Genomic DNA, 21,167 nt, shown 5'->3' with positions numbered 1-21,167 from the left:
AGCTGAAGTTATGTGTATGCAGCAGAGCTGTGTGTGTGTGATGTGCGTGGTGCAGAGCTGTGTATGTGTGTGTTATATATGTCTGCAGCAGAGCTGTGTGTAATGTGCATGTAGCTGAGCTGTATGTGTACACAGTAGAGCTGTATATATGTAATGTACATGTAGCTGAGCTGTATGTGTACACAGTAGAGCTGTATATGTGTAATGTGCATGTAGCTGAGCTGTATGTATACACAGTAGAGCTGTATATATGTAATGTACATGTAGCTGAGCTGTATGTGTACACAGTAGAGCTGTATATGTGTAATGTACATGTAGCTGAGCTGTATGTGTACACAGTAGAGCTGTATATGTGTAATGCACATGTAGCTGAGCTGTATGTGTACACAGTAGAGCTGTATATGTGTAATGTACATGTAGCTGAGCTGTACGTGTACACAGTAGAGCTGTATATGTGTAATGTGCATGTAGCTGAGCTGTATGTGTACACAGTAGAGCTGTATATGTGTAATGTGCATGTAGCTGAGCTGTATGTGTACACAGTAGAGCTGTATATGTGTAATGTACATGTAGCTGAGCTATATATGTGTACACAGTAGAGCTGTATATGTGTAATGTGCATGTAGCTGGGCTGTATGTGTACACAGTAGAGCTGTATATGTGTAATGTGCATGTAGCTGAGCTGTATGTGTACACAGTGCTGTATATGTGTAATGTACATGTAGCTGAGCTGTATGTGTACACAGTAGAGCTGTATATGTGTAATGTGCATGTAGCTGAGCTGTATGTGTACACAGTAGAGCTGTATATGTGTAATGTACATGTAGCTGAGCTGTATGTGTACACAGTAGAGCTGTATATGTGTAATGTGCATGTAGCTGAGCTGTAAGTGTACACAGTAGAGCTGTATATGTGTAATGTGCATGTAGCTGAGCTGTATGTGTACACAGTAGAGCTGTATATGTGTAATGTACATGTAGCTGAGCTATATATGTGTACACAGTAGAGCTGTATATGTGTAATGTGCATGTAGCTGGGCTGTATGTGTACACAGTAGAGCTGTATATGTGTAATGTGCATGTAGCTGAGCTGTATGTGTATACAGTAGAGCTGCATATGTGTAATGTGCATGTAGCTGAGCTGTATGTGTACACAGTAGAGCTGTATATGTGTAATGTGCATGTAGCTGAGCTGTATGTGTACACAGTAGAGCTGTATATGTGTAATGTACATGTAGCTGAGCTATATATGTGTACACAGTAGAGCTGTATATGTGTAATGTGCATGTAGCTGGGCTGTATGTGTACACAGTAGAGCTGTATATGTGTAATGTGCATGTAGCTGAGCTGTATGTGTACACAGTGCTGTATATGTGTAATGTACATGTAGCTGAGCTGTATGTGTACACAGTAGAGCTGTATATGTGTAATGTGCATGTAGCTGAGCTGTAAGTGTACACAGTAGAGCTGTATATGTGTAATGTGCATGTAGCTGAGCTGTATGTGTACATAGTAGAAGAGCTGTATATGTGTAATGTACATGTAGCTGAGCTATATATGTGTACACAGTAGAGCTGTATATGTGTAATGTGCATGTAGCTGGGCTGTATGTGTACACAGTAGAGCTGTATATGTGTAATGTGCATGTAGCTGAGCTGTATGTGTATACAGTAGAGCTGCATATGTGTAATGTGCATGTAGCTGAGCTGTATGTGTACACAGTAGAGCTGTATATGTGTAATGTACATGTAGCTGAGCTGTATGTGTACACGGTAGAGCTGTATATGTGTAATGTACATGTAGCTGAGCTGTATGTGTACACGGTAGAGCTGTATATGTGTAATGTACATGTAGCTGAGCTGTATGTGTACACGGTAGAGCTGTATATGTGTAATGTACATGTAGCTGAGCTGTATGTGTACACAGTAGTGCTGTATATGTGTAATGTGCATGTAGCTGAGCTGTATGTGTACACAGTAGAGCTGTATATGTGTAATGTGCATGTAGCTGAGCTGTATGTGTACACGGTAGAGCTGTATATGTGTAATGTACATGTAGCTGAGCTGTATGTGTACACAGTAGAGCTGTATATGTGTAATGTGCATGTAGCTGAGCTGTATGTGTACACAGTAGAGCTGTATATGTGTAATGTGCATGTAGCTGAGCTGTATGTGTACACAGTAGAGCTGTATATGTGTAATGTACATGTAGCTGAGCTGTATGTGTACACAGTAGATCTGTATATGTGTAATGTGCATGTAGCTGAGCTGTATGTGTACACAGTAGAGCTGTATGTGTAATGTACATGTAGCTGAGCTGTATGTGTACACAGTAGAGCTGTATATGTGTAATGTACATGTAGCTGAGCTTTATGTGTACACAGTAGAGCTGTATATGTGTAATGTACATGTAGCTGAGCTGTATGTGTACACAGTAGAGCTGTATATGTGTAATGTACATGTAGCTGAGCTGTATGTGTACACAGTAGAGCTGTATATGTGTAATGTGCATGTAGCTGAGCTGTATATGTGTAATGTACATGTAGCTGAGCTGTATGTGTACACAGTAGAACTGTATATGTGTAATGTACATGTAGCTGAGCTGTATGTGTACGCAGTAGAGCTGTATATGTGTAATGTGCATGTAGCTGAGCTGTATGTGTACACAGTAGTGCTGTATATGTGTAATGTACATGTAGCTGAGCTGTATGTGCACACAGTAGAGCTGTATATGTGTAATGTACATGCAGCTGAGCTGTATGTGTACGCAGTAGAGCTGTATATGTGTAATGTGCATGTAGCTGAGCTGTATGTGTACACAGTTGAGCTGTATATGTGTAATGTACATGTAGCTGAGCTGTATGTGTACACAGTAGTGCTGTATATGTGTAATGTACATGTAGCTGAGCTGTATGTGTACACAGTAGAGCTGTATATGTGTAATGTACATGTAGCTGAGCTGTATGTGTACACAGTAGAGCTGTATATGTGTAATGTACATGTAGCTGAGCTGTATGTGTACACAGTAGAGCTGTATATGTGTAATGTACATGTAGCTGAGCTGTATGTGTACACAGTAGAGCTGGATATGTGTAATGTACATGTAGCTGAGCTGTATGTGTACACAGTAGAGCTGGATATGTGTAATGTACATGTAGCTGAGCTGTATGTGTACACAGTAGAGCTGGATATGTGTAATGTGCATGTAGCTGAGCTGTATGTGTACACAGTAGAGCTGTATATGTGTAATGTACATGTAGCTGAGCTGTATGTGTACACAGTAGAGCTGGATATGTGTAATGTACATGTAGCTGAGCTGTATGTGTACACAGTAGAGCTGGATATGTGTAATGTACATGTAGCTGAGCTGTATGTGTACACAGTAGAGCTGGATATGTGTAATGTACATGTAGCTGAGCTGTATGTGTACACAGTAGAGCTGTATATGTGTAATGTACATGTAGCTGAGCTGTATGTGTACACAGTAGAGCTGTATATGTGTAATGTGCATGTAGCTGAGCTCTATGTGTACACAGTAGAGCTGTATATGTGTAATGTGCATGTAGCTGAGCTGTATGTGTACACAGTAGAGCTGTATATGTGTAATGTGCATGTAGCTGAGCTGTAGGTGTACACAGTAGAGCTGTATGTGTGTAATGTGCATGTAGCTGAGCTGTATGTGTACACAGTAGAGCTGTAGATGTGTAATGTACATGTAGCTGAGCTGTATGTGTACACAGTAGAGCTGTAGATGTGTAATGTACATGTAGCTGAGCTGTATGTGTACACAGTAGAGCTGTATATGTGTAATGTACATGTAGCTGAGCTGTATGTGTACACAGTAGAGCTGTATATGTGTAATGTACATGTAGCTGAGCTGTATGTGTACACAGTAGAGCTGTATATGTGTAATGTACATGCAGCTGAGCTGTATGTGTACGCAGTAGAGCTGTATATGTGTAATGTGCATGTAGCTGAGCTGTATGTGTACACAGTTGAGCTGTATATGTGTAATGTACATGTAGCTGAGCTGTATGTGTACACAGTAGAGCTGTATATGTGTAATGTACATGTAGCTGAGCTGTATGTGTACACAGTAGAGCTGTATATGTGTAATGTACATGTAGCTGAGCTGTATGTGTACACAGTAGAGCTGTATATGTGTAATGTACATGTAGCTGAGCTGTATGTGTACACAGTAGAGCTGGATATGTGTAATGTACATGTAGCTGAGCTGTATGTGTACACAGTAGAGCTGTATATGTGTAATGTACATGTAGCTGAGCTGTATGTGTACACAGTAGAGCTGGATATGTGTAATGTACATGTAGCTGAGCTGTATGTGTACACAGTAGAGCTGGATATGTGTAATGTACATGTAGCTGAGCTGTATGTGTACACAGTAGAGCTGTATATGTGTAATGTACATTTAGCAGAGCTGTGTGTAATGTGCATGTAGCTGAGCTGTATGTGTACCCAGTAGAGCTGTATATGTGTAATGTGCATGTAGCTGAGCTGTATGTGTACACAGTAGAGCTGTATATGTGTAATGTGCATGTAGCTGAGCTGTATGTGTACACAGTAGAGCTGTATATGTGTAATGTGCATGTAGCTGAGCTGTAGGTGTACACAGTAGAGCTGTATGTGTGTAATGTGCATGTAGCTGAGCTGTATGTGTACACAGTAGAGCTGTAGATGTGTAATGTACATGTAGCTGAGCTGTATGTGTACACAGTAGAGCTGTATATGTGTAATGTACATGTAGCTGAGCTGTATGTGTACACAGTAGAGCTGTATATGTGTAATGTACATGTAGCTGAGCTGTATGTGTACACAGTAGAGCTGTATATGTGTAATGTACATGTAGCTGAGCTGTATATGTACACAGTAGAGCTGTATATGTGTAATGTACATGTAGCTGAGCTGTATGTGTACACAGTAGAGCTGTATATGTGTAATGTGCATGTAGCTGAGCTGTATGTGTACACAGTAGAGCTGTATATGTGTAATGTGCATGTAGCTGAGCTGTATGTGTACACAGTAGAGCTGTATATGTGTAATGTACATGTAGCTTAGCTGTATGTGTACACAGTAGAGCTGTATATGTGTAATGTGCATGTAGCTGAGCTGTATGTGTACACAGTAGAGCTGTATATGTGTAATGTACATGTAGCTGAGCTGTATGTGTACACAGTAGAGCTGTATATGTGTAATGTGCATGTAGCTGAGCTGTATGTGTACACAGTAGAGCTGTATATGTGTAATGTGCAGGTAGCTGAGCTGTATGTGTACACAGTAGAGCTGTATATGTGTAATGTGCATGTAGCTGAGCTGTATGTGTACACAGTAGAGCTGTATATGTGTAATGTACATGTAGCTGAGCTGTATGTGTACACAGTAGAGCTGTATATGTGTAATGTACATGTAGCTGAGCTGTATGTGTACACAGTAGAGCTGTATATCTGTAATGTTCATGTAGCTGAGCTGTATGTGTACACAGTAGAGCTGTATGTGTGTAATGTACATGTAGCTGAGCTGTATGTGTACACAGTAGAGCTGTATATGTGTAATGTACATGTAGCTGAGCTGTATGTGTACACAGTAGAGCTGTATGTGTGTAATGTACATGTAGCTGAGCTGTATGTGTACACAGTAGAGCTGTATATGTGTAATGTACATGTAGCTGAGCTGTATGTGTACACAGTAGAGCTGTAGATGTGTAATGTACATGTAGCTGGGCTGTATGTGTACACAGTAGAGCTGTATATCGGTAATGTACATGTATCTGAGCTGTATGTGTACACAGTAGAGCTGTATATGTGTAATGTGCATGTAGCTGAGTTGTATGTGTACACAGTAGAGCTGTATATGTGTAATGTACATGTAGCTGAGCTGTATGTGTACACAGTAGAGCTGTATATGTGTAATGTACATGTAGCTGAGATGTATATGTACACAGTAGAGCTGTATATGTGTAATGTACATGTAGCTGAGCTGTATGTGTACACAGTAGAGCTGTATATGTGTAATGTGCATGTAGCTGAGCTGTATGTGTACACAGTAGAGCTGTATATGTGTAATGTGCATGTAGCTGAGCTGTATGTGTACACAGTAGAGCTGTATATGTGTAATGTGCATGTAGCTGAGCTGTAGGTGTACACAGTAGAGCTGTATGTGTGTAATGTGCATGTAGCTGAGCTGTATGTGTACACAGTAGAGCTGTAGATGTGTAATGTACATGTAGCTGAGCTGTATGTGTACACAGTAGAGCTGTATATGTGTAATGTACATGTAGCTGAGCTGTATGTGTACACAGTAGAGCTGTATATGTGTAATGTACATGTAGCTGAGCTGTATGTGTACACAGTAGAGCTGTATATGTGTAATGTACATGTAGCTGAGCTGTATGTGTACACAGTAGAGCTGTAGATGTGTAATGTACATGTAGCTGAGCTGTATGTGTACACAATGATTATGCAAAAACTGACTTTTATTTAAGGCTATTGGTGATATGAAGCCACTTATTATCACATAGTTTTTTGGCTACTTTCTACATCATAATGGGGGGATTATCATCATGTTCTTTTTGGTGGGCCTCATTTACTAAGCTGAAACCGACCAAAGATTGCAATTTAGAGTACCAGACAGGTCTCGATTGAGGGCAAAACACTACAGTACACCGCACAGGCATGGGCCCCTCTTGCCACCTTTTGCAGGGCCATCACCCGGACCGTGTTTAGCTTTATCTAGGGCAAAATGGACAGAGTTAAGTGGACTGTGATGTATTTAGAGCCCCGCAAGTGTGGGAAGGGCATCGCCGATATCCCCACTCTGCTGTGGACTTCTTATGTATGTGTCAGCGTGCAGAAGACTCTGGTTGAAAAGACTGGCTCAGCGTGCAGGTCCATTTCTTGCCTGTTTCTTCTGCCCCTCTGGAAAAGGCTCGGCTGTGACACGTGGAACAGCTCGATCTCTTACAACTGGTACACTCCCTGGTTCTAGGGGGATGTTGTCCGGTTCATAAAGGAACTGGAGGGACTGAAGCCCGACCTGTGGAAGCCTAAGACTGTTTACAAGCTCATCAGAGCTAAGGACTTGAAGGAGCTCATACCAGGGCTCCTTAAGGCCACTGCAGAGACTGTCTGGGATGATGTAGCCTCTGTAAGGCTAAACAATGGACACAAGGACTTGTCATGGATGGTCATTCAGGGAGGTCTGTCTCTGAGGTCATTCATGCATGCCCGTGGCTTTAGTACAACCAGGTACTGCCCCAGGTGCCTCTATGTGGAGGAAACATCAATGCACGTCTTTTGGCAGTGCCCCTTTGCACAGGGTCTATTGATCGCCCTGGAACTTGAACTTAGAGACTCGGTACCCAGGAACAACCTATCGTACCATTCGGTGCTTAATGGACTTTTTCCTGGGGTTTACGACATGGAGGCCATCCAGGAGGCCTGGCGCCTTATGAACTGTTGTAAGGACACTATATGGCTTGCAGGAACCGCCTTATCTACAACAGGGAGGACATATCCGTCAGGGACTGCCGCAGACTGATCCACATCCTGCGTAGACTATTCCATCTTGGATGGTCTGGACGTCGATGAAGAAGAGGACTAACGCTCCTCTACTTCCCCACCTCCCCATATGTTTGCTGAGTAGTTTGGCCCTGTGATCCATCCCTCCCTATCCCCATAGATCCCACACCACTCCCCGATCACAGACTGTAAAGTGTTGTTTTTCGACTTTGATTCTTCGATATCGAGTGATGGAGTGGAATGTTAGTGCAGCATGCGGTATAGTGTATAGATTAGGGAAACAGTGCTGTATATTGTACTGTCCTTCTTTGTTTGATTGTAATTTATTGTATGCAATACTGGTGAGTACTGGGCACTGCTATCCGTATTGAGTCCACTGGTCGTACAAAGACAACCCACTGATGCACAACAACCGCAACAGTCTACTGAAAAACAACCTGTCCAATCACTCGGCATATACACGGATGATCCGGCAAAATAGCGGTGCTCACTAAAGAAATAACCACAAGGTAATCCAGTACATACGAAGAAGCAAGGAACTCACCAGTGCCGTCTCATGTGCAGAGTTCTTTATTGGAAATGTAAAACATACATGTTGTGGGAACACGTTTGTAGGTGCAGGACGGACAGACAAAGAAGCAGGGCTACCTGGGCGGGCTACGGTGCCGTTTCGCGCAAAATTGCGCTTCGACTGGCCTTTATGCGTCATCCCGTTCTCAGGTACGTAATATATGTTGTCTCTGAGTAGCCATGGAAACAAGGTAAACTACTGCCACTTAAAGAGACAGCGCATAATTTTTTTTTTATTAAAACACCTTAAAAACAAGAGTGGAACAAGTAATACAAGTCACAGTAAAGCATTCATTTCATTTCGGTCATTGAGGCCAAGGGGCCCCATGGCCTCAAGCCGTAAAATCCATCTTGCTTCTTTTTTTTAATAAAACTAGGTCCCTATTTCCTCCATCGCTCACATGTTCGATCCTTTCCATGGCGGTGAAGGTGAAAGCATCGGCTCTACCTTCATGGCAATCTATCATATGGGAAATGAACCGTTCCGCACCGACACCAGTTCTGATGGACCGAACATGTTCACGGATGCGATGAAAGAGGGGTCGCTTAGTTATCCCTACATAGAAGTAATTGCAGGTACAAATTAATGTGTATACTGTAAATGTTGACCTACAAGTGATAAAATCATTAATGTGAATTGAATGTCCTCCAAGGATAATATTTTTAGCGAAAGCATTTAAGTTGCAAAAAGCACAAGATCCACACTTGTAATTACCTTTTTGGTCGTGATCTAGTTAACCAATCTGTTCTGTTAGTTTTATTTTTCTTTCTTTTTTGTTTCTTTCGAAAACCTCCTATTGTTATATTTTTCTCATATGTAACAACTGGTCTATTTGATACAGCTTCTTTATTATCTTCATCTCAAAGATAAGTAGGAAAAAAATAAGTAGGAAGAAAAGGGAATGGGATGAGAAAGAGGTTATACTTAGGAGAGAGTACCGTCTCTAAATTGGAAGAGAAACAACAAAAAATATAGTGAATTTATTAGAGAGAAAGCTCAACATAGACAAATCATTTTATTCAGAATGATCAACCTAATAAAATTCTGACTAACGTACTTAAAGGTCAGCAACCCCCCCCCCCCCCACATTCAAATAATAAATGATAAGCATGGCTTTTCTATCATCGAAATTTTTTTTATTGAATTAGAATTCGCATCCTACTTTTCAGAATTATATAAATCTGAAGGTAAACCAAAGGTCGAGGAAATGGATTCATATTTGAACAAAATTAACCTTCCAGAACTTGTCATGTTACAAATGTATGTTTCGCCTTTTTATCCTGTGTGTCCCTTTTCTCTCCCCTTCATTCTGTTCTGTTCTTTTTCCTTCATCTCAGCAAATGTTAGGCTGCATTCACACCACGTTTTGTACATCCGGGTGCCGGATCCGGCGGGGGGAGGGTAAAACCGGGTGCTCCCGTACCCTGGCCAGATCAGCCCGTGACTCCATTTACTTTAATGATCTGACCGAAGTCAAAGGGTGACTCAGGTCGGCTCAGTTTTGACCCATATGCGGTTTCGGACCAGACCTATAACCGTGGTATACTACGGTTTTAGGTCCGGTCAGGAAACCGCATATGGGTCAAAACTGAGCCGACCGGAGTAACCCTTTGGCTTCGGTCGGATCATTAAAGTAAATGGAGTCACGGGCTGATCCGGGCCAGGGTACAGGAGCGCCCGGTTTGCCCCTCCCCCCCGCCAGATCCGGCACCCGTATGTACAAAACGTGATGTGAATGCACCCTTACTTGTTTGCTGCTCACATGTTGATCTTTTGACCTATCCATTTGTTCATCGGTGTATGATCTGCACACTTTGGAATAAACTTCATCACAATCTACAAGGTGTCATTTGGGTCGAGCCAATTCAACTACGATTGAGGTTACAGCTATCTCTTCACAAACTATAAGTTTCAGAGATCACACTTTCAATACTTAGCCTGGAGAGGCAGAACAGAACTCAATATTCTAACTCGTACTGAATTAAATAAAGACCTAACACTCGAAGAACTTCAAGTAGCCTTGATTGCAATTCAGGGCAATACATCTCCTTGTTCAGATGGACTACCCTTTCAAGTGTATAGGGACTTAAGCAGTTTTCTCTTACCTAAACTTAAAGCGACTTGATGAATCTGTATTGAGCAACGATATAGGGTGGTATGCGCCCATGTCTGAAGCCTCTTTTCCTTTTTTTTATTTTTTTTTTTTATATGAAAACAATATTATCTTCCCTCATTGACCTGGCCATGACGGCCAGGTCAATGAGGGAAGCTAATATTGTTTTCATTAAAAAAGGAAAAGAAGCTTCAGACATGGGCGCATACCACCCTATATCGTTGCTCAATACAGATGTTAAAATTTTTTGCCAAAGCTATATCTAATAGATTCAAAAAATAATGCATCTATTTGTGAGCGAGGACCAGAGCGGTTTTATGCCAGGTAGAACAATTTACACTAATATACAGGGCTGCCATCAGACATTTTGGGGCCCCTCACACAGCTCAAGGCCTGGGACCCTGACCTTCCAACCCCTTGTGGCCGCCCCCAGTGCATGCCTGCCATCTTCCCCATCATCTATGAAAAAAAATATTTTAAACACAGGACAAGAAAAACAAGAGCCCGTGAGTTCAATGAGTAATGAAGGAAAGAGGAAATATCACCATCCATATTACCATCATACTGCTACTGACCTAATCCTGTATACTACAGAGCTTAAAGGGGTACTTTACTACTTTACTTCTTATCCAGTATACACAGGATAGATTGTTTCTGATCACAAGGGGTCCGATCACAGAAACCCCTCATGATTTCCTGCATGGCGCTCTCCTAGCGCATTCATCTCTATAGAAGAGCTAGAAATACATGAGCGCTGTAGATAACCCCGCTTCATGTGCAAAGGGAGCAAAGGCACTGTGCAGGATCCCCTCAGGATCAGACACTTATCCCCTATCCTGTGGCAGAACACTCCTTTAACAAATTAGTTTTGAATCTAGGAGCCAGGATAAAAAGGATTTTTAGTTTTTTTAAACAACCAGCGCAATGTTTCAGTTTTTGAGAGCTGGTTGTTTAACCCCTTAAGGACGCAGAGTTTTTCAGTTTTTGCATTTTCGCCTTTTCCTCCTTACTTTTTAAAAATCATAACCCTTTCAATTTTCCACCTAAAAATCCATATTATGGCTTATTTTTTGCGTCACCAATTCTACTTTGCAGTGACATTAGTCATTTTACCCAAAAGTCCACGGCGAAACAGAAAAATAAATAATTGTGCGTGTTGTTATCGGTACCATTTTTGTTTTGATCGTACTTTTTGATCACTTTTTATTCATTTTTTAATGGTATAAAAAGTGACCAAAAATACGCTTTTTTGGACTTTGGAATTTTTTTTGTGTACGCCATTGACGTGCGGTTTAATTAATGATATATTTTTATAGTTCGGACATTTACTGGTTCTAAATTTGAGCATATATTTTGCTTATTGGAATAAGGGCAACTTAGAGGAACAGAAGTTGCTAAGAGTAGTTCTTGTCAGTTATTCGATAAACTTTGGCAATATATTAAGAGGGAATTATTTTATTGGAAATTTCACCAAAATTAAAATATACATAAAATTAACAAAACATAAACGTAGGTTTGAAATGACTGTAGAGCAACATCAAGGCCGTCTCAGGCCAACCATATGTACTTCACCACAAACAGTCTTATCATCATTAAAATAGAGATAGAAGCCTGGGGAGGATGCTATAAGGTTCTCTTAATGTTTGAAATGTGGAGAACCCAGGGTCTACATTATGATTTAGGCAGGCGGAGAGCTCCCAAGTTATCATCTAAAGATTGTAAACAGTACCAGTCCGTGAGGCTAAAAGGTCGAACTATGTCTGCTATTTCAGAAGCTGTATAATGATTAACAATAAAATGTTTCCATTTGTCAAAAAACTTTGGAGTCTTAGTGTTCTTGTGTCTTTCCGTGTCAAGTCGGTCAACAGTACAAAACACTTTAAGTTGCTGGATTACCATGGAAAGAGTGGGAATGGAAGTAGACAGCCAAGAAGCAAAAAGACAGCGTAGCACTACTAGCAAGACAACATTAATCAGTGCAGGTACCTCAGAGTGGTCTGTTTGAGACAGTTCTGGGGGTCGTAATTGGTGGAACAAGGGGTAGGGTCAGATTCCAAGTGTCCCTGAGATAACCTTGGACCATCGTCCAGTATTCCTGAGTAGAAACACAGGACCAAACACCATGCCAAAGATTAGTAAGCAGTGTCGCACATTTGGGGCAGGCCGTTATTCTGTCAGGGAAATCTGGGGAAGGGAGTATGTTGAATCCGTAGAGTGCTCTATGTGCCAATTTAAAATAGGTTTCCCTCCAACGCTCATTGATGACACACGTAAGTATTTTGTGCCAGCCTTTCAAAATACAGTCCGAGACGTTGCCATCAGGGATCCACTGATTCCAGGATGCAAACAGAGAAGAAGGGTCCACCTTCAAGAGGGTTTGTCTAAATCCAGGGTAAAGGTCTGAGATCGACAGTTTAGGTTGGCCTAAGCCAATGAGGTCATCCATGGGGTGTATATTCGCTACCCTAGACAGATCCCGCAATCGGTGTCTGAGGAAGGAATATATTTGATTGAGAGGATACATATGTGATGCTGGTAAGTGGAATGTGTCCACCAGTTGCTTAGGCGTGAGCCAAGCATGCTCCGTAGCGTTCATCAGATCATGTGCCGTGCGGATGCCATGATCCGTCCATGTTGTCAAAGTCATGGCCGAGATGCCATCCGGAAGCTCAGGTAGGCCCTTAAGAGGGAGGTGTTTTGACACCAAGTAGGGAAGGTGATATAATTGACGTGCCTCTTTCCATGTTACAATGGTATCCCTTAATAAAGTGAAGCGTTTGATCAGCGAAGGCAATCTAGAGTATGAGGTATGTAACAGCACCGCTAGATTCCAAGGAGCTGCTAAGTCCCTTTCCAGGCCAAAGTTAAAGGGGTACTCCGGGGAACTAAATCCATAGCCCATTCTTTCCCTCTCACCAACCTATGCATTTGTCTAAATATCATTCATTAGCTACATACAACAGTTTTCCTCTTTCAGCTGTCACTTACGTGCAGCAAGTGAGAGAAAAATTCATTTTTTAGATCCACTTTGTCTCCTCAGTAAGAGCAGCCCCTCCCATCAAGACAACATCACCTGATCTATGTCTGATTTCTGATTGGGCTAGAGCTCTGGCTGTACAGCCACCCCTTACCCCCCCCCCCCCTGTGTGAGAGAAAAGCAGTGAGGATTCTTAGTCACAACTGAGCACATAGCTGTTGTTTTTCTTTTGAATATGCTGCCATTCAGAACACACAAATACTTATGGCAGGAGGCAAGGTTAAAAAGAAAAGACATGTACAGTGGCCCAGATTTATCAAACTGTGTGAGAGAAAAAGTGGAGAGATTTCCCCACAGCAACCAATCACAGCTCAGCTTTCACTTTACCTCAGCTTGTTAGCTTGTTGTGTGTGTGTGTGTGTGTGTGTGTGTGTGTGTTCTGCAGTGTAAGCCTGCACACAGATAGTGTAAGCAGTTGGCTGGCAGCCATTACACAGACCTGCAATGAATTCTGGGAGTTGTAGTCTCTGTACAGCAAACAAGGAAGAAGTATTTAGGAGACATCAGGGGCCAAAGGAGCTGCCAAAATCACATGAATAACTACAGGGGACACAGAACAGGTATTGTGGTGGCTTTGGGGCATATATATATATATTTTTTACTTCCCTGGAGTACCTCTTTAACATGGAAAGAGGAACCATGAAGCCAATCTATCACGAAACGGAAGAGACATGCCAAGTTGTATCCCCTTATATTAGGGAAATTAAAGCCACCGTCACTTTTAGGTAAAGTCAGTTTATGAAGCGCTATACGCGGGCGTTTCCCACCCCAAATAAATTTGGTAAAAGCCGATTGTGTGAGCGGATGTCCTCATGGCGCAATAGCAGGGGAAGGGTCTGCAGGGGATACAAAAGGAGCGCAAAACGAACCATTTTTATTAAATGACACCTGCCCATGAACGTGAGCGGGATTCCTGCCCAATTCCTCGGTTCCTTTTGTATTTTTTAATATCAAAGGGGGATAATTAAGGAGGTACAAGGAGTCGGGGGTTCTCCCTATTTTTATGCCCAGGTAGGTTATAGAGTTAGAGGCTAAACGTATCCCCAGGTTCGCTACATCTGGCCACCAGCGCGGTGGAGAGGCCCCCACAGGTAACAGTTCAGATTTATCTACGTTGATTTTGTAGCCAGAAAATTTGCCAAACATTAGGAGGGAGGACAGCACACTAGGTAAGGATAAGGTTGGTTTGTCAAGAAACAAGAGGACGTCATCCGCAAACATGGTGAGTTTAATCGTGGATGACCCCACCCGTATTCCCGAGAAAACAGCAGAATCTAGCAGATGTTTGGCCAGGGGCTCCAGGGCTAAATCAAAGAGTAAGAAGGAGAGTGGGCATCCCTGTCGTGTGCCTCTTTGGAGATGAATGGGTTGGGAGAGGATACCAGATGTGTACACCCTTGCTACAGGAGATTTATAGATCCCTTCCAAAAAATTCCGGAACCGACCATGAATACCGAACTTGTCGAGCACCATCCACAGCCAACTCCATCGAACATTATCGAATAATTTCTCAGCATCCAGCAAAAGCAAGGCTGGCTGCTCGCCTAAGCGTGGCTGCTGTTGGACTCGATCTAGGACAGCTAAAACCGTACGGATATTCATGGTCGCAGAGCGTCTCCGTATAAACCCCACCTGGTGTGTTCCTACCAGTTCTGGCATAAGCCTGGACAAACTATCCGCCATGAGTTTAGACAAGATTTTGATATCCTGGTTTATAAGAGATATCGGTCTGTAAGATCCGGGGTCAGACAGGTCTTTCCCAGGCTTAGGCAGAACTTTGAGATAGGCAACTGACGCCTCGTTTGAAATCTGGCCCGTGGACATGAATTCGTTAAACAGGTCTTTAAGGATCGGGGAGAGTTGTGGTAAGTGGGCTTTATAAAATTCCCCCATATATCCATCAGGTCCCGCCACCTTACCATTATGCGGGGATTTTATTGTATATTGAATTTCCTCCTCCGTGACCGGTGCGTTTAAGATATTCCTCTGAGTCTCCACCAAGCACAGCAGCTCCAGACAATCAAGGAACGTGTGACCTGAGGAGGGATAAAAGGGCGTAGCCCTATAAAGATTTTCATAGAACTGTGCAAAAAGTTTGTTAATTTGGTGAGGGTCACTTTGAAGTAAACCTGATTCATTTTTCAACTAAGTCTGAGGGGTTGGACCAAAGCGACCTTTCGCTAACCTGGCCATCAGGCGGCCCGCCTTGTTACCATGGCGAAATAAATCCGCCTTGAAGTGGGAGCGATGAAATCGTTCCTTCCTATCTAGCCATAATTCGAAGTGTGAGCGGGCTTGTAACCATTTCTCTCTGTTTGCATCCGTAGGAGATTGTAGAAATGTGGCATAGGCATGCTGAAGATGAGTGCTAGCCTCGGTAAATTTAGGGCATGTTTAAGAGCCGAGAAATGAGCAATCAGCTTCCCCCTCATGACTGACTTGCCTGTTTCCCAATAGAGTCCCGTGTTAGAGCAGTGTGCCCTGTTGTCGCTGGCAAATTCCAGCCACCATGCCCGAAGGAGTTCCACAAAAGAGTCATCCCTAGATAAAAAAGCTGGAAAGCGCCAGAGAATATCAGTGCCTTTCGGATGTGTGGGAAGCAGGGAAAGGATCACTGGGGCATGGTCAGAGATCACTAAGTCACCTATAGTGACCTTGTCAGTACGTTCGCTAAGTCGACGGTCGAGCAGAATGTAGTCTATCCGAGACCAAGACTGATGGACATGAGAAAAATGCGTAAATTCCCTGTCATCCGAGTGAGATAGGCGCCAGGCGTCAGTCAGGGTTAGGGTAGTCAGGAAGTCGGGTAGAACACAGTCTCGCTGCCTAGGGATAGGCTGTACAGGGGAGCGACTTTTTCTGTCAGTCAGGGGATCCAAGACCGTGTTCAAATCCCCCCCCCAGTATCTTATAGGGAGTGTCATCAGTTAATATCATATCCCGAAGACCTTCAAAAAATGCCCTATTATCCCCATTGGGAGCATAAATATTGTAAAGACTATAGTCCTCCCCATTATGATCTATCTGTAGGTGGGAAAGCCTGCCCTCCTCGTCTGTTGTCTGAGAGTAGAGTAGAGTGTGAGTGAAAGACTTATGCATTAAGGTGAGAACTCCCGCTTTACCATCAACCGCTGGAGATCCATAGACATGTCCGACCCATTGCTGCTGCATCCTGAAAAAGTCTTGCTGAGACAAATGAGTCTCCTGTAACATGACTATGTCAGGGTGCTGTTTTTCGAGATAACGTAACAAGAGTCTTCGCTTGTGTGGGGAACGACGACCCTTGACGTTCCAAGAAATGATTGTAATCATGGTACCTGAAATAAGGTGATCGGAGTGCTTGCACATGATAACGGAGGTGTGGGCTCGGTGTAGGCAGCAGGAGCAGCAGCGCTGGATCGAACATCCCAAACTTCATATCTCGTAAACCAAGGGCAAAGTACATGTGAACAAAACATCAACAAAACATTATAAATAACAAAAAAGACATGAAGTAAACCCTGAGTGTGCAACTTGGACAATAGAAGCACACCCCAATTGGGTATTGTACTCCCTTTTTTCAGGCGATGTGGGTTTAACCAGTATACTACATATAAGCAGCAAAAGAGTGAAAATCAACATCATCAAAAACTTCCCCCCTCCCACGGCCCCACCTGTCGGCGAGATACCATAACACCCAACTGTATATATCTAGGAAGATCGTCATCTCCCCGCGATGGTAACACTCATAGTGAGACATATGTATGAACGTAGTTAAGGAAAGTAAAGAGGGTCAAAGTGCATGCGGGGGGGACAGGAGAAGGAGGAGGCGGAAGGCGTATGAGGGGAAAAGCTGAAATCAGATAGGTGAAAGAAGGAATGAGGAGGGGAAGGGTAGGGATAAGGAGGTGGGAGTTGGTTTAGAGTACCAGCATCTGAAGAAGAAACAATCGTTCTCCGCTAGACAGCCACATATTCAGAACATAACAGACTAGATCTTTGGCAAAGCAATCTGGACACAAAAACTACTACAGTGCACACCATAAGAACTAGTGAAGCATCAAATCACCACTTAGATCAGTCTGGGGAAGATTGCCTGGCCCCTCTATGTCGTCTGGGCGAGCGCGGTCGTTTCCTACGGCCAGCTGGGTCAGGCGAGTAAGAGTCATTCCCGGCAGTCATCCTGGGGGTCCTATCCCCTCTGGGTGAGCGAGACCGACTGCCCGTTTTCCTTGTCTGGGGGGTACGTCCTCTGGAGGGGGAACGAGGCAAGTTCAGGGAAGCTTCGGCTGCCTCCGGGGTGTTGTAGGTCGAGGATGATCCGTCCGCATCAAATACCCTCAAGACAGCCGGGTACTGCAAATGGAATCGATGGTTGCGTCTGTAGAGGGACGTGCAGATTGCACTGAACGCCCTTCATTTTTTAGCTTTTTTTAACTTCAACTGAAAAGTCTTCAAATAATAAAAGGCGCATGCCCTGAACTACCAGTGGTTGTGATAGACGTCTATAAGCCCACAGCAGGCCGACCTTGTCATTAAAGTCCAGAAGACGTATTATCACTTGGCGTGGGCGATGAGCTAAGGGGTCAGTGTCCCTTTGAGAAGACATAAGAGTAAGTCCAATTCGGTGGCCTCGTTCCACCCTGCAGGGGTGCGGCAAGCCTAGAGCTTTCGGCAGATCCCTCTCACAGAACCTTTGGAGATCTTGCTGTAACACTGTCTCTTTGACCCCAACAATTCGTAGATTATTGCAGCGGGATCTATTTTCTAGGTCCTCAACTTTATCTGATAATCTGGCGATTTCTAGCTCAGCTGAGTGCATCCTGTTGAAAACTTTTATGTCACTGTCCTCTAAGGAGGAGACCCTCTGTTCAGGAATAATTTTAATATATCTGAATTAGAATCTATTGATAATATTCACCTTTGGGTTAATAAAGGGATCAGTAGGGTGCATCATATATGCAAGGAGGGTAAATTACTTCCCTTTGCTAAAATTGGCTCTAGGTTTAACCCCTTAAGGACCAGGCCATTTTACACCTTAGGACCAGAGCGTTTTTTGCACATCTGACCACTGTCATTTTAAACATTAATAACTCTGGAATGCTTTTACTTATCATTCTGATTCCGAGATTGTTTTTTCGTGACATATTCTACTTTAACATAGTGGTAACATTTTATGGTAACTTGCATAATTTCTTGGTGAAAAATCCCAAAATGTGATGAAAAATTAGAAATTTTGCATTTTTCTAACTTTGAAGCTCTCTGCTTGTAAGGAAAATGGATATTCCAAATAAAAAAAATTTTTGATTCACATATACAATATGTCTACTTTATGATTGCATCATAAAATTGACAAGTTTTTACTTTTGGAAGACACCAGAGGGCTTCAAAGTTCAGCAGCAATTTTCCAATTTTTCACAAAATTTTCAAACTCACTATTTTTCAAGGACCAGTTCAGGTTTGAAGTGGATTTGAAGGGTCTTCATATTCTAAATACTCCACAAATGACCCCATTATAAAAACTGCACCCCCCAAAGTATTCAGAATGACATTCAGTCAGTGTTTTTACCCTTTAGGTGTTTCACAGAAAAGTGAAGTGAAGGAGAAAATTCACAAAGTGAAGGAGAAAATTCACAATCTTCATTTTTTACACTCGCATGTTCTTGTAGACCCAATTTTTGAATTTTTACAAGGTGTAAAAGGAGAACATTTATACTTATGTTTGTAGCCCAATTTCTCTCAAGTAAGGACATACCTCATATGTCTATGTAAAGTGTTCGGCGGGCGCAGTAGAGGGCTCAGAAGCGAAGGAGCGACAAGGGGATTTTGGAGAGTACGTTTTTCTGAAATGATTTTTGGGGGGCATGTTGCATTTAGGAAGCCCCTATGGTGCCAGAACAGCAAAAAAAAAAAACACATGGCATACCATTTTGGAAACTAGACCCCTTGAGGGAAAATGTGTGTTTCCCCCAAAATGTAACATTTTTGCAAGGGTTAATAGCAGAAAAATCCCCATAAGTGGACTTGAAGTGCACTGTGGGCGAACTACAATGCTCAGAAGAGAAAGCCATATTTGGCTTTTTGAGAGCAAATTTTGCTCGGGGGGGCATGTCGCATTTAGGAAGCCCCTATGGTGCCAGGACAGCAAAATAACCCCCACATGGCATACCATTTTGGAAACTAGACGCCTTGAGGAACGTAACAAGGAATAAAGTGAGCCTTAATACCCCACAGGGGTTTCACGACTTTTGCATATATGAAAAAAAAAAATTTTTTACACTAAAATGTGTGTTTCCCCCTAAATTTCACATTTTTGCAAGGGTTAATAGCAGAAAAGACCCCCCAAAATTTATAACCCAATCTCTTCAGAGTATGGAGGTACTCCATAAGTTGACCTGAAGTGCACTACGGGCAAACTACAATGCTCAGAAGAGAAGAAGTCACATTTAGCTTTTGGAGAGCAAATTTTGCTCGGGGGCATGTCACATTTAGGAAGCCCCTATGGTGCCAGGACAGCAAAAAAAAAAAAAAACACATGGCATACCATTTTGGAAACTAGACCCCTTGAGGAACGTAACAAGGGGTACAATGAGCATTTACCCCCCCCCCCCCCCCCCACTGGTGTCTGTCAGATCTTTGGAACAGTGGGCTGTACAAAATTTTTAATTTGCACAGCCCACTGTTCCAAAGATCTGTCAGACACCAGTGGGGTGTAAATTTTCACTGCACCCCTCATTACATTCCATGAGGGGTGTAGTTTCCGAAATGTGGTCACATGTTGTATTTTTTTTTTTTTTTGCGTTTGTCAAAACCGCTGTAACAATTAGCCACCCCTGTGCAAATCACCTCAAATGTACATGGTGCACTCTCCCTTCTGGGCCTTGTTGTGCGCCCCCAGAGCACTTTGCGCCCACATATGGGGTATCTCCGTAGTCGGGAGAAATTGCATTACAAATTTTGGGGGGCTTTTTTTTCCCTTTTACCTCTTGTCAAAATGAAAAGTATAGGGCAACACCAGCATGTTAGTGTAAAAAATTTATTTTTTTACACTAACATGCTGGTGTAGACCCCAAATTCACCTTTTCATAAGGGGTAAAAGGAGAAAAAGCCCCCAAAAATTTGTTAGGCAATTTCTCCCGAGTACAGCGATACCCCATATGTGACCCTAAACTGTTGCCTTGAAATACGACTGGGCTTCAAAGTGAGAGCACCATACGCATATGAGGACTAAATTAGGGATTGCATAGGGGTGGACATAGGGGTATTGTACGCCAGTGATTCCCAAACAGGGTGCCTCCAGCTGTTGCTAAACTCCCAGCATGCCTGGACAGTCAGTGGCTGTCCAGAAATGCTGGGAGTTGTAGTTTTGCAACATCTGGAGGGCTACAGTTAGAGACCACTGTATAATGGTCTCAAACTGTACCCTCCGGATGTTGCTAGGCAACTCACCGGCTTCCGTCGGATCCAGCCGCACGTCATCGCCGCCCGCCGATATCCGTTGCCCGCAGCCTCCGTCGCCTGCCCGGCTCGGTAAGTGGATCTTCAGCACCGGTCCCCGTTGTTTCCCCGTCCTGCCCCGCCTATTGTGGGAGGGCAGGACGGGGAAAACAAAAGTTAACCCCCCGCCCCTGATCTGCTATTGGTGGTCGCGTCTAGACCACCAATAGCAGGGATAGGAGGGGTGGCACCTCTGCCACCTCACTCCTATCGCTTCAGGGGGATCCTGGATGTCACACCCGCGATCTCCCTTATATTCCGTGTCACCGGGTCACTATAGACCCGTAATGACCCGTAATCGCAAGTGGGAATTCACTTGCGATTTGCGCCGATTGCCGACATGGGGGGGTCTGATGACCCCCCTGGGCATTTGCATGGGGTGCTTGCTGATCGATATCAGCAGACACCCCGGTCCAGTCATCTCCCGGCACGCGGCG

General features: G+C 43.3%; 1 protein-coding gene across 1 annotated transcript in view; it reads right to left on the bottom strand.

Moving 5' to 3' along the window:
* LOC130308348 (uncharacterized) overlaps nt 1-21,167 on the bottom strand; it is a 145,197-nt gene that overhangs the window by 63,801 nt on the left and 60,229 nt on the right. The window contains 6 exon segments of the mRNA XM_056552245.1: nt 6,914-7,165; nt 8,078-8,273; nt 12,204-12,312; nt 14,124-15,290; nt 16,377-16,571; nt 17,923-18,100. Of these exon segments, the coding sequence (XP_056408220.1) occupies nt 6,914-7,165; nt 8,078-8,273; nt 12,204-12,312; nt 14,124-15,290; nt 16,377-16,571; nt 17,923-18,100 (2,097 nt within the window).

This window comes from Hyla sarda, chromosome 1 (genome assembly GCF_029499605.1).
Source record: "Hyla sarda isolate aHylSar1 chromosome 1, aHylSar1.hap1, whole genome shotgun sequence".
Classification (NCBI taxonomy): Eukaryota; Metazoa; Chordata; class Amphibia; order Anura; family Hylidae; genus Hyla; species Hyla sarda.
This window is presented reverse-complemented; position numbering and strand designations above follow the sequence as displayed.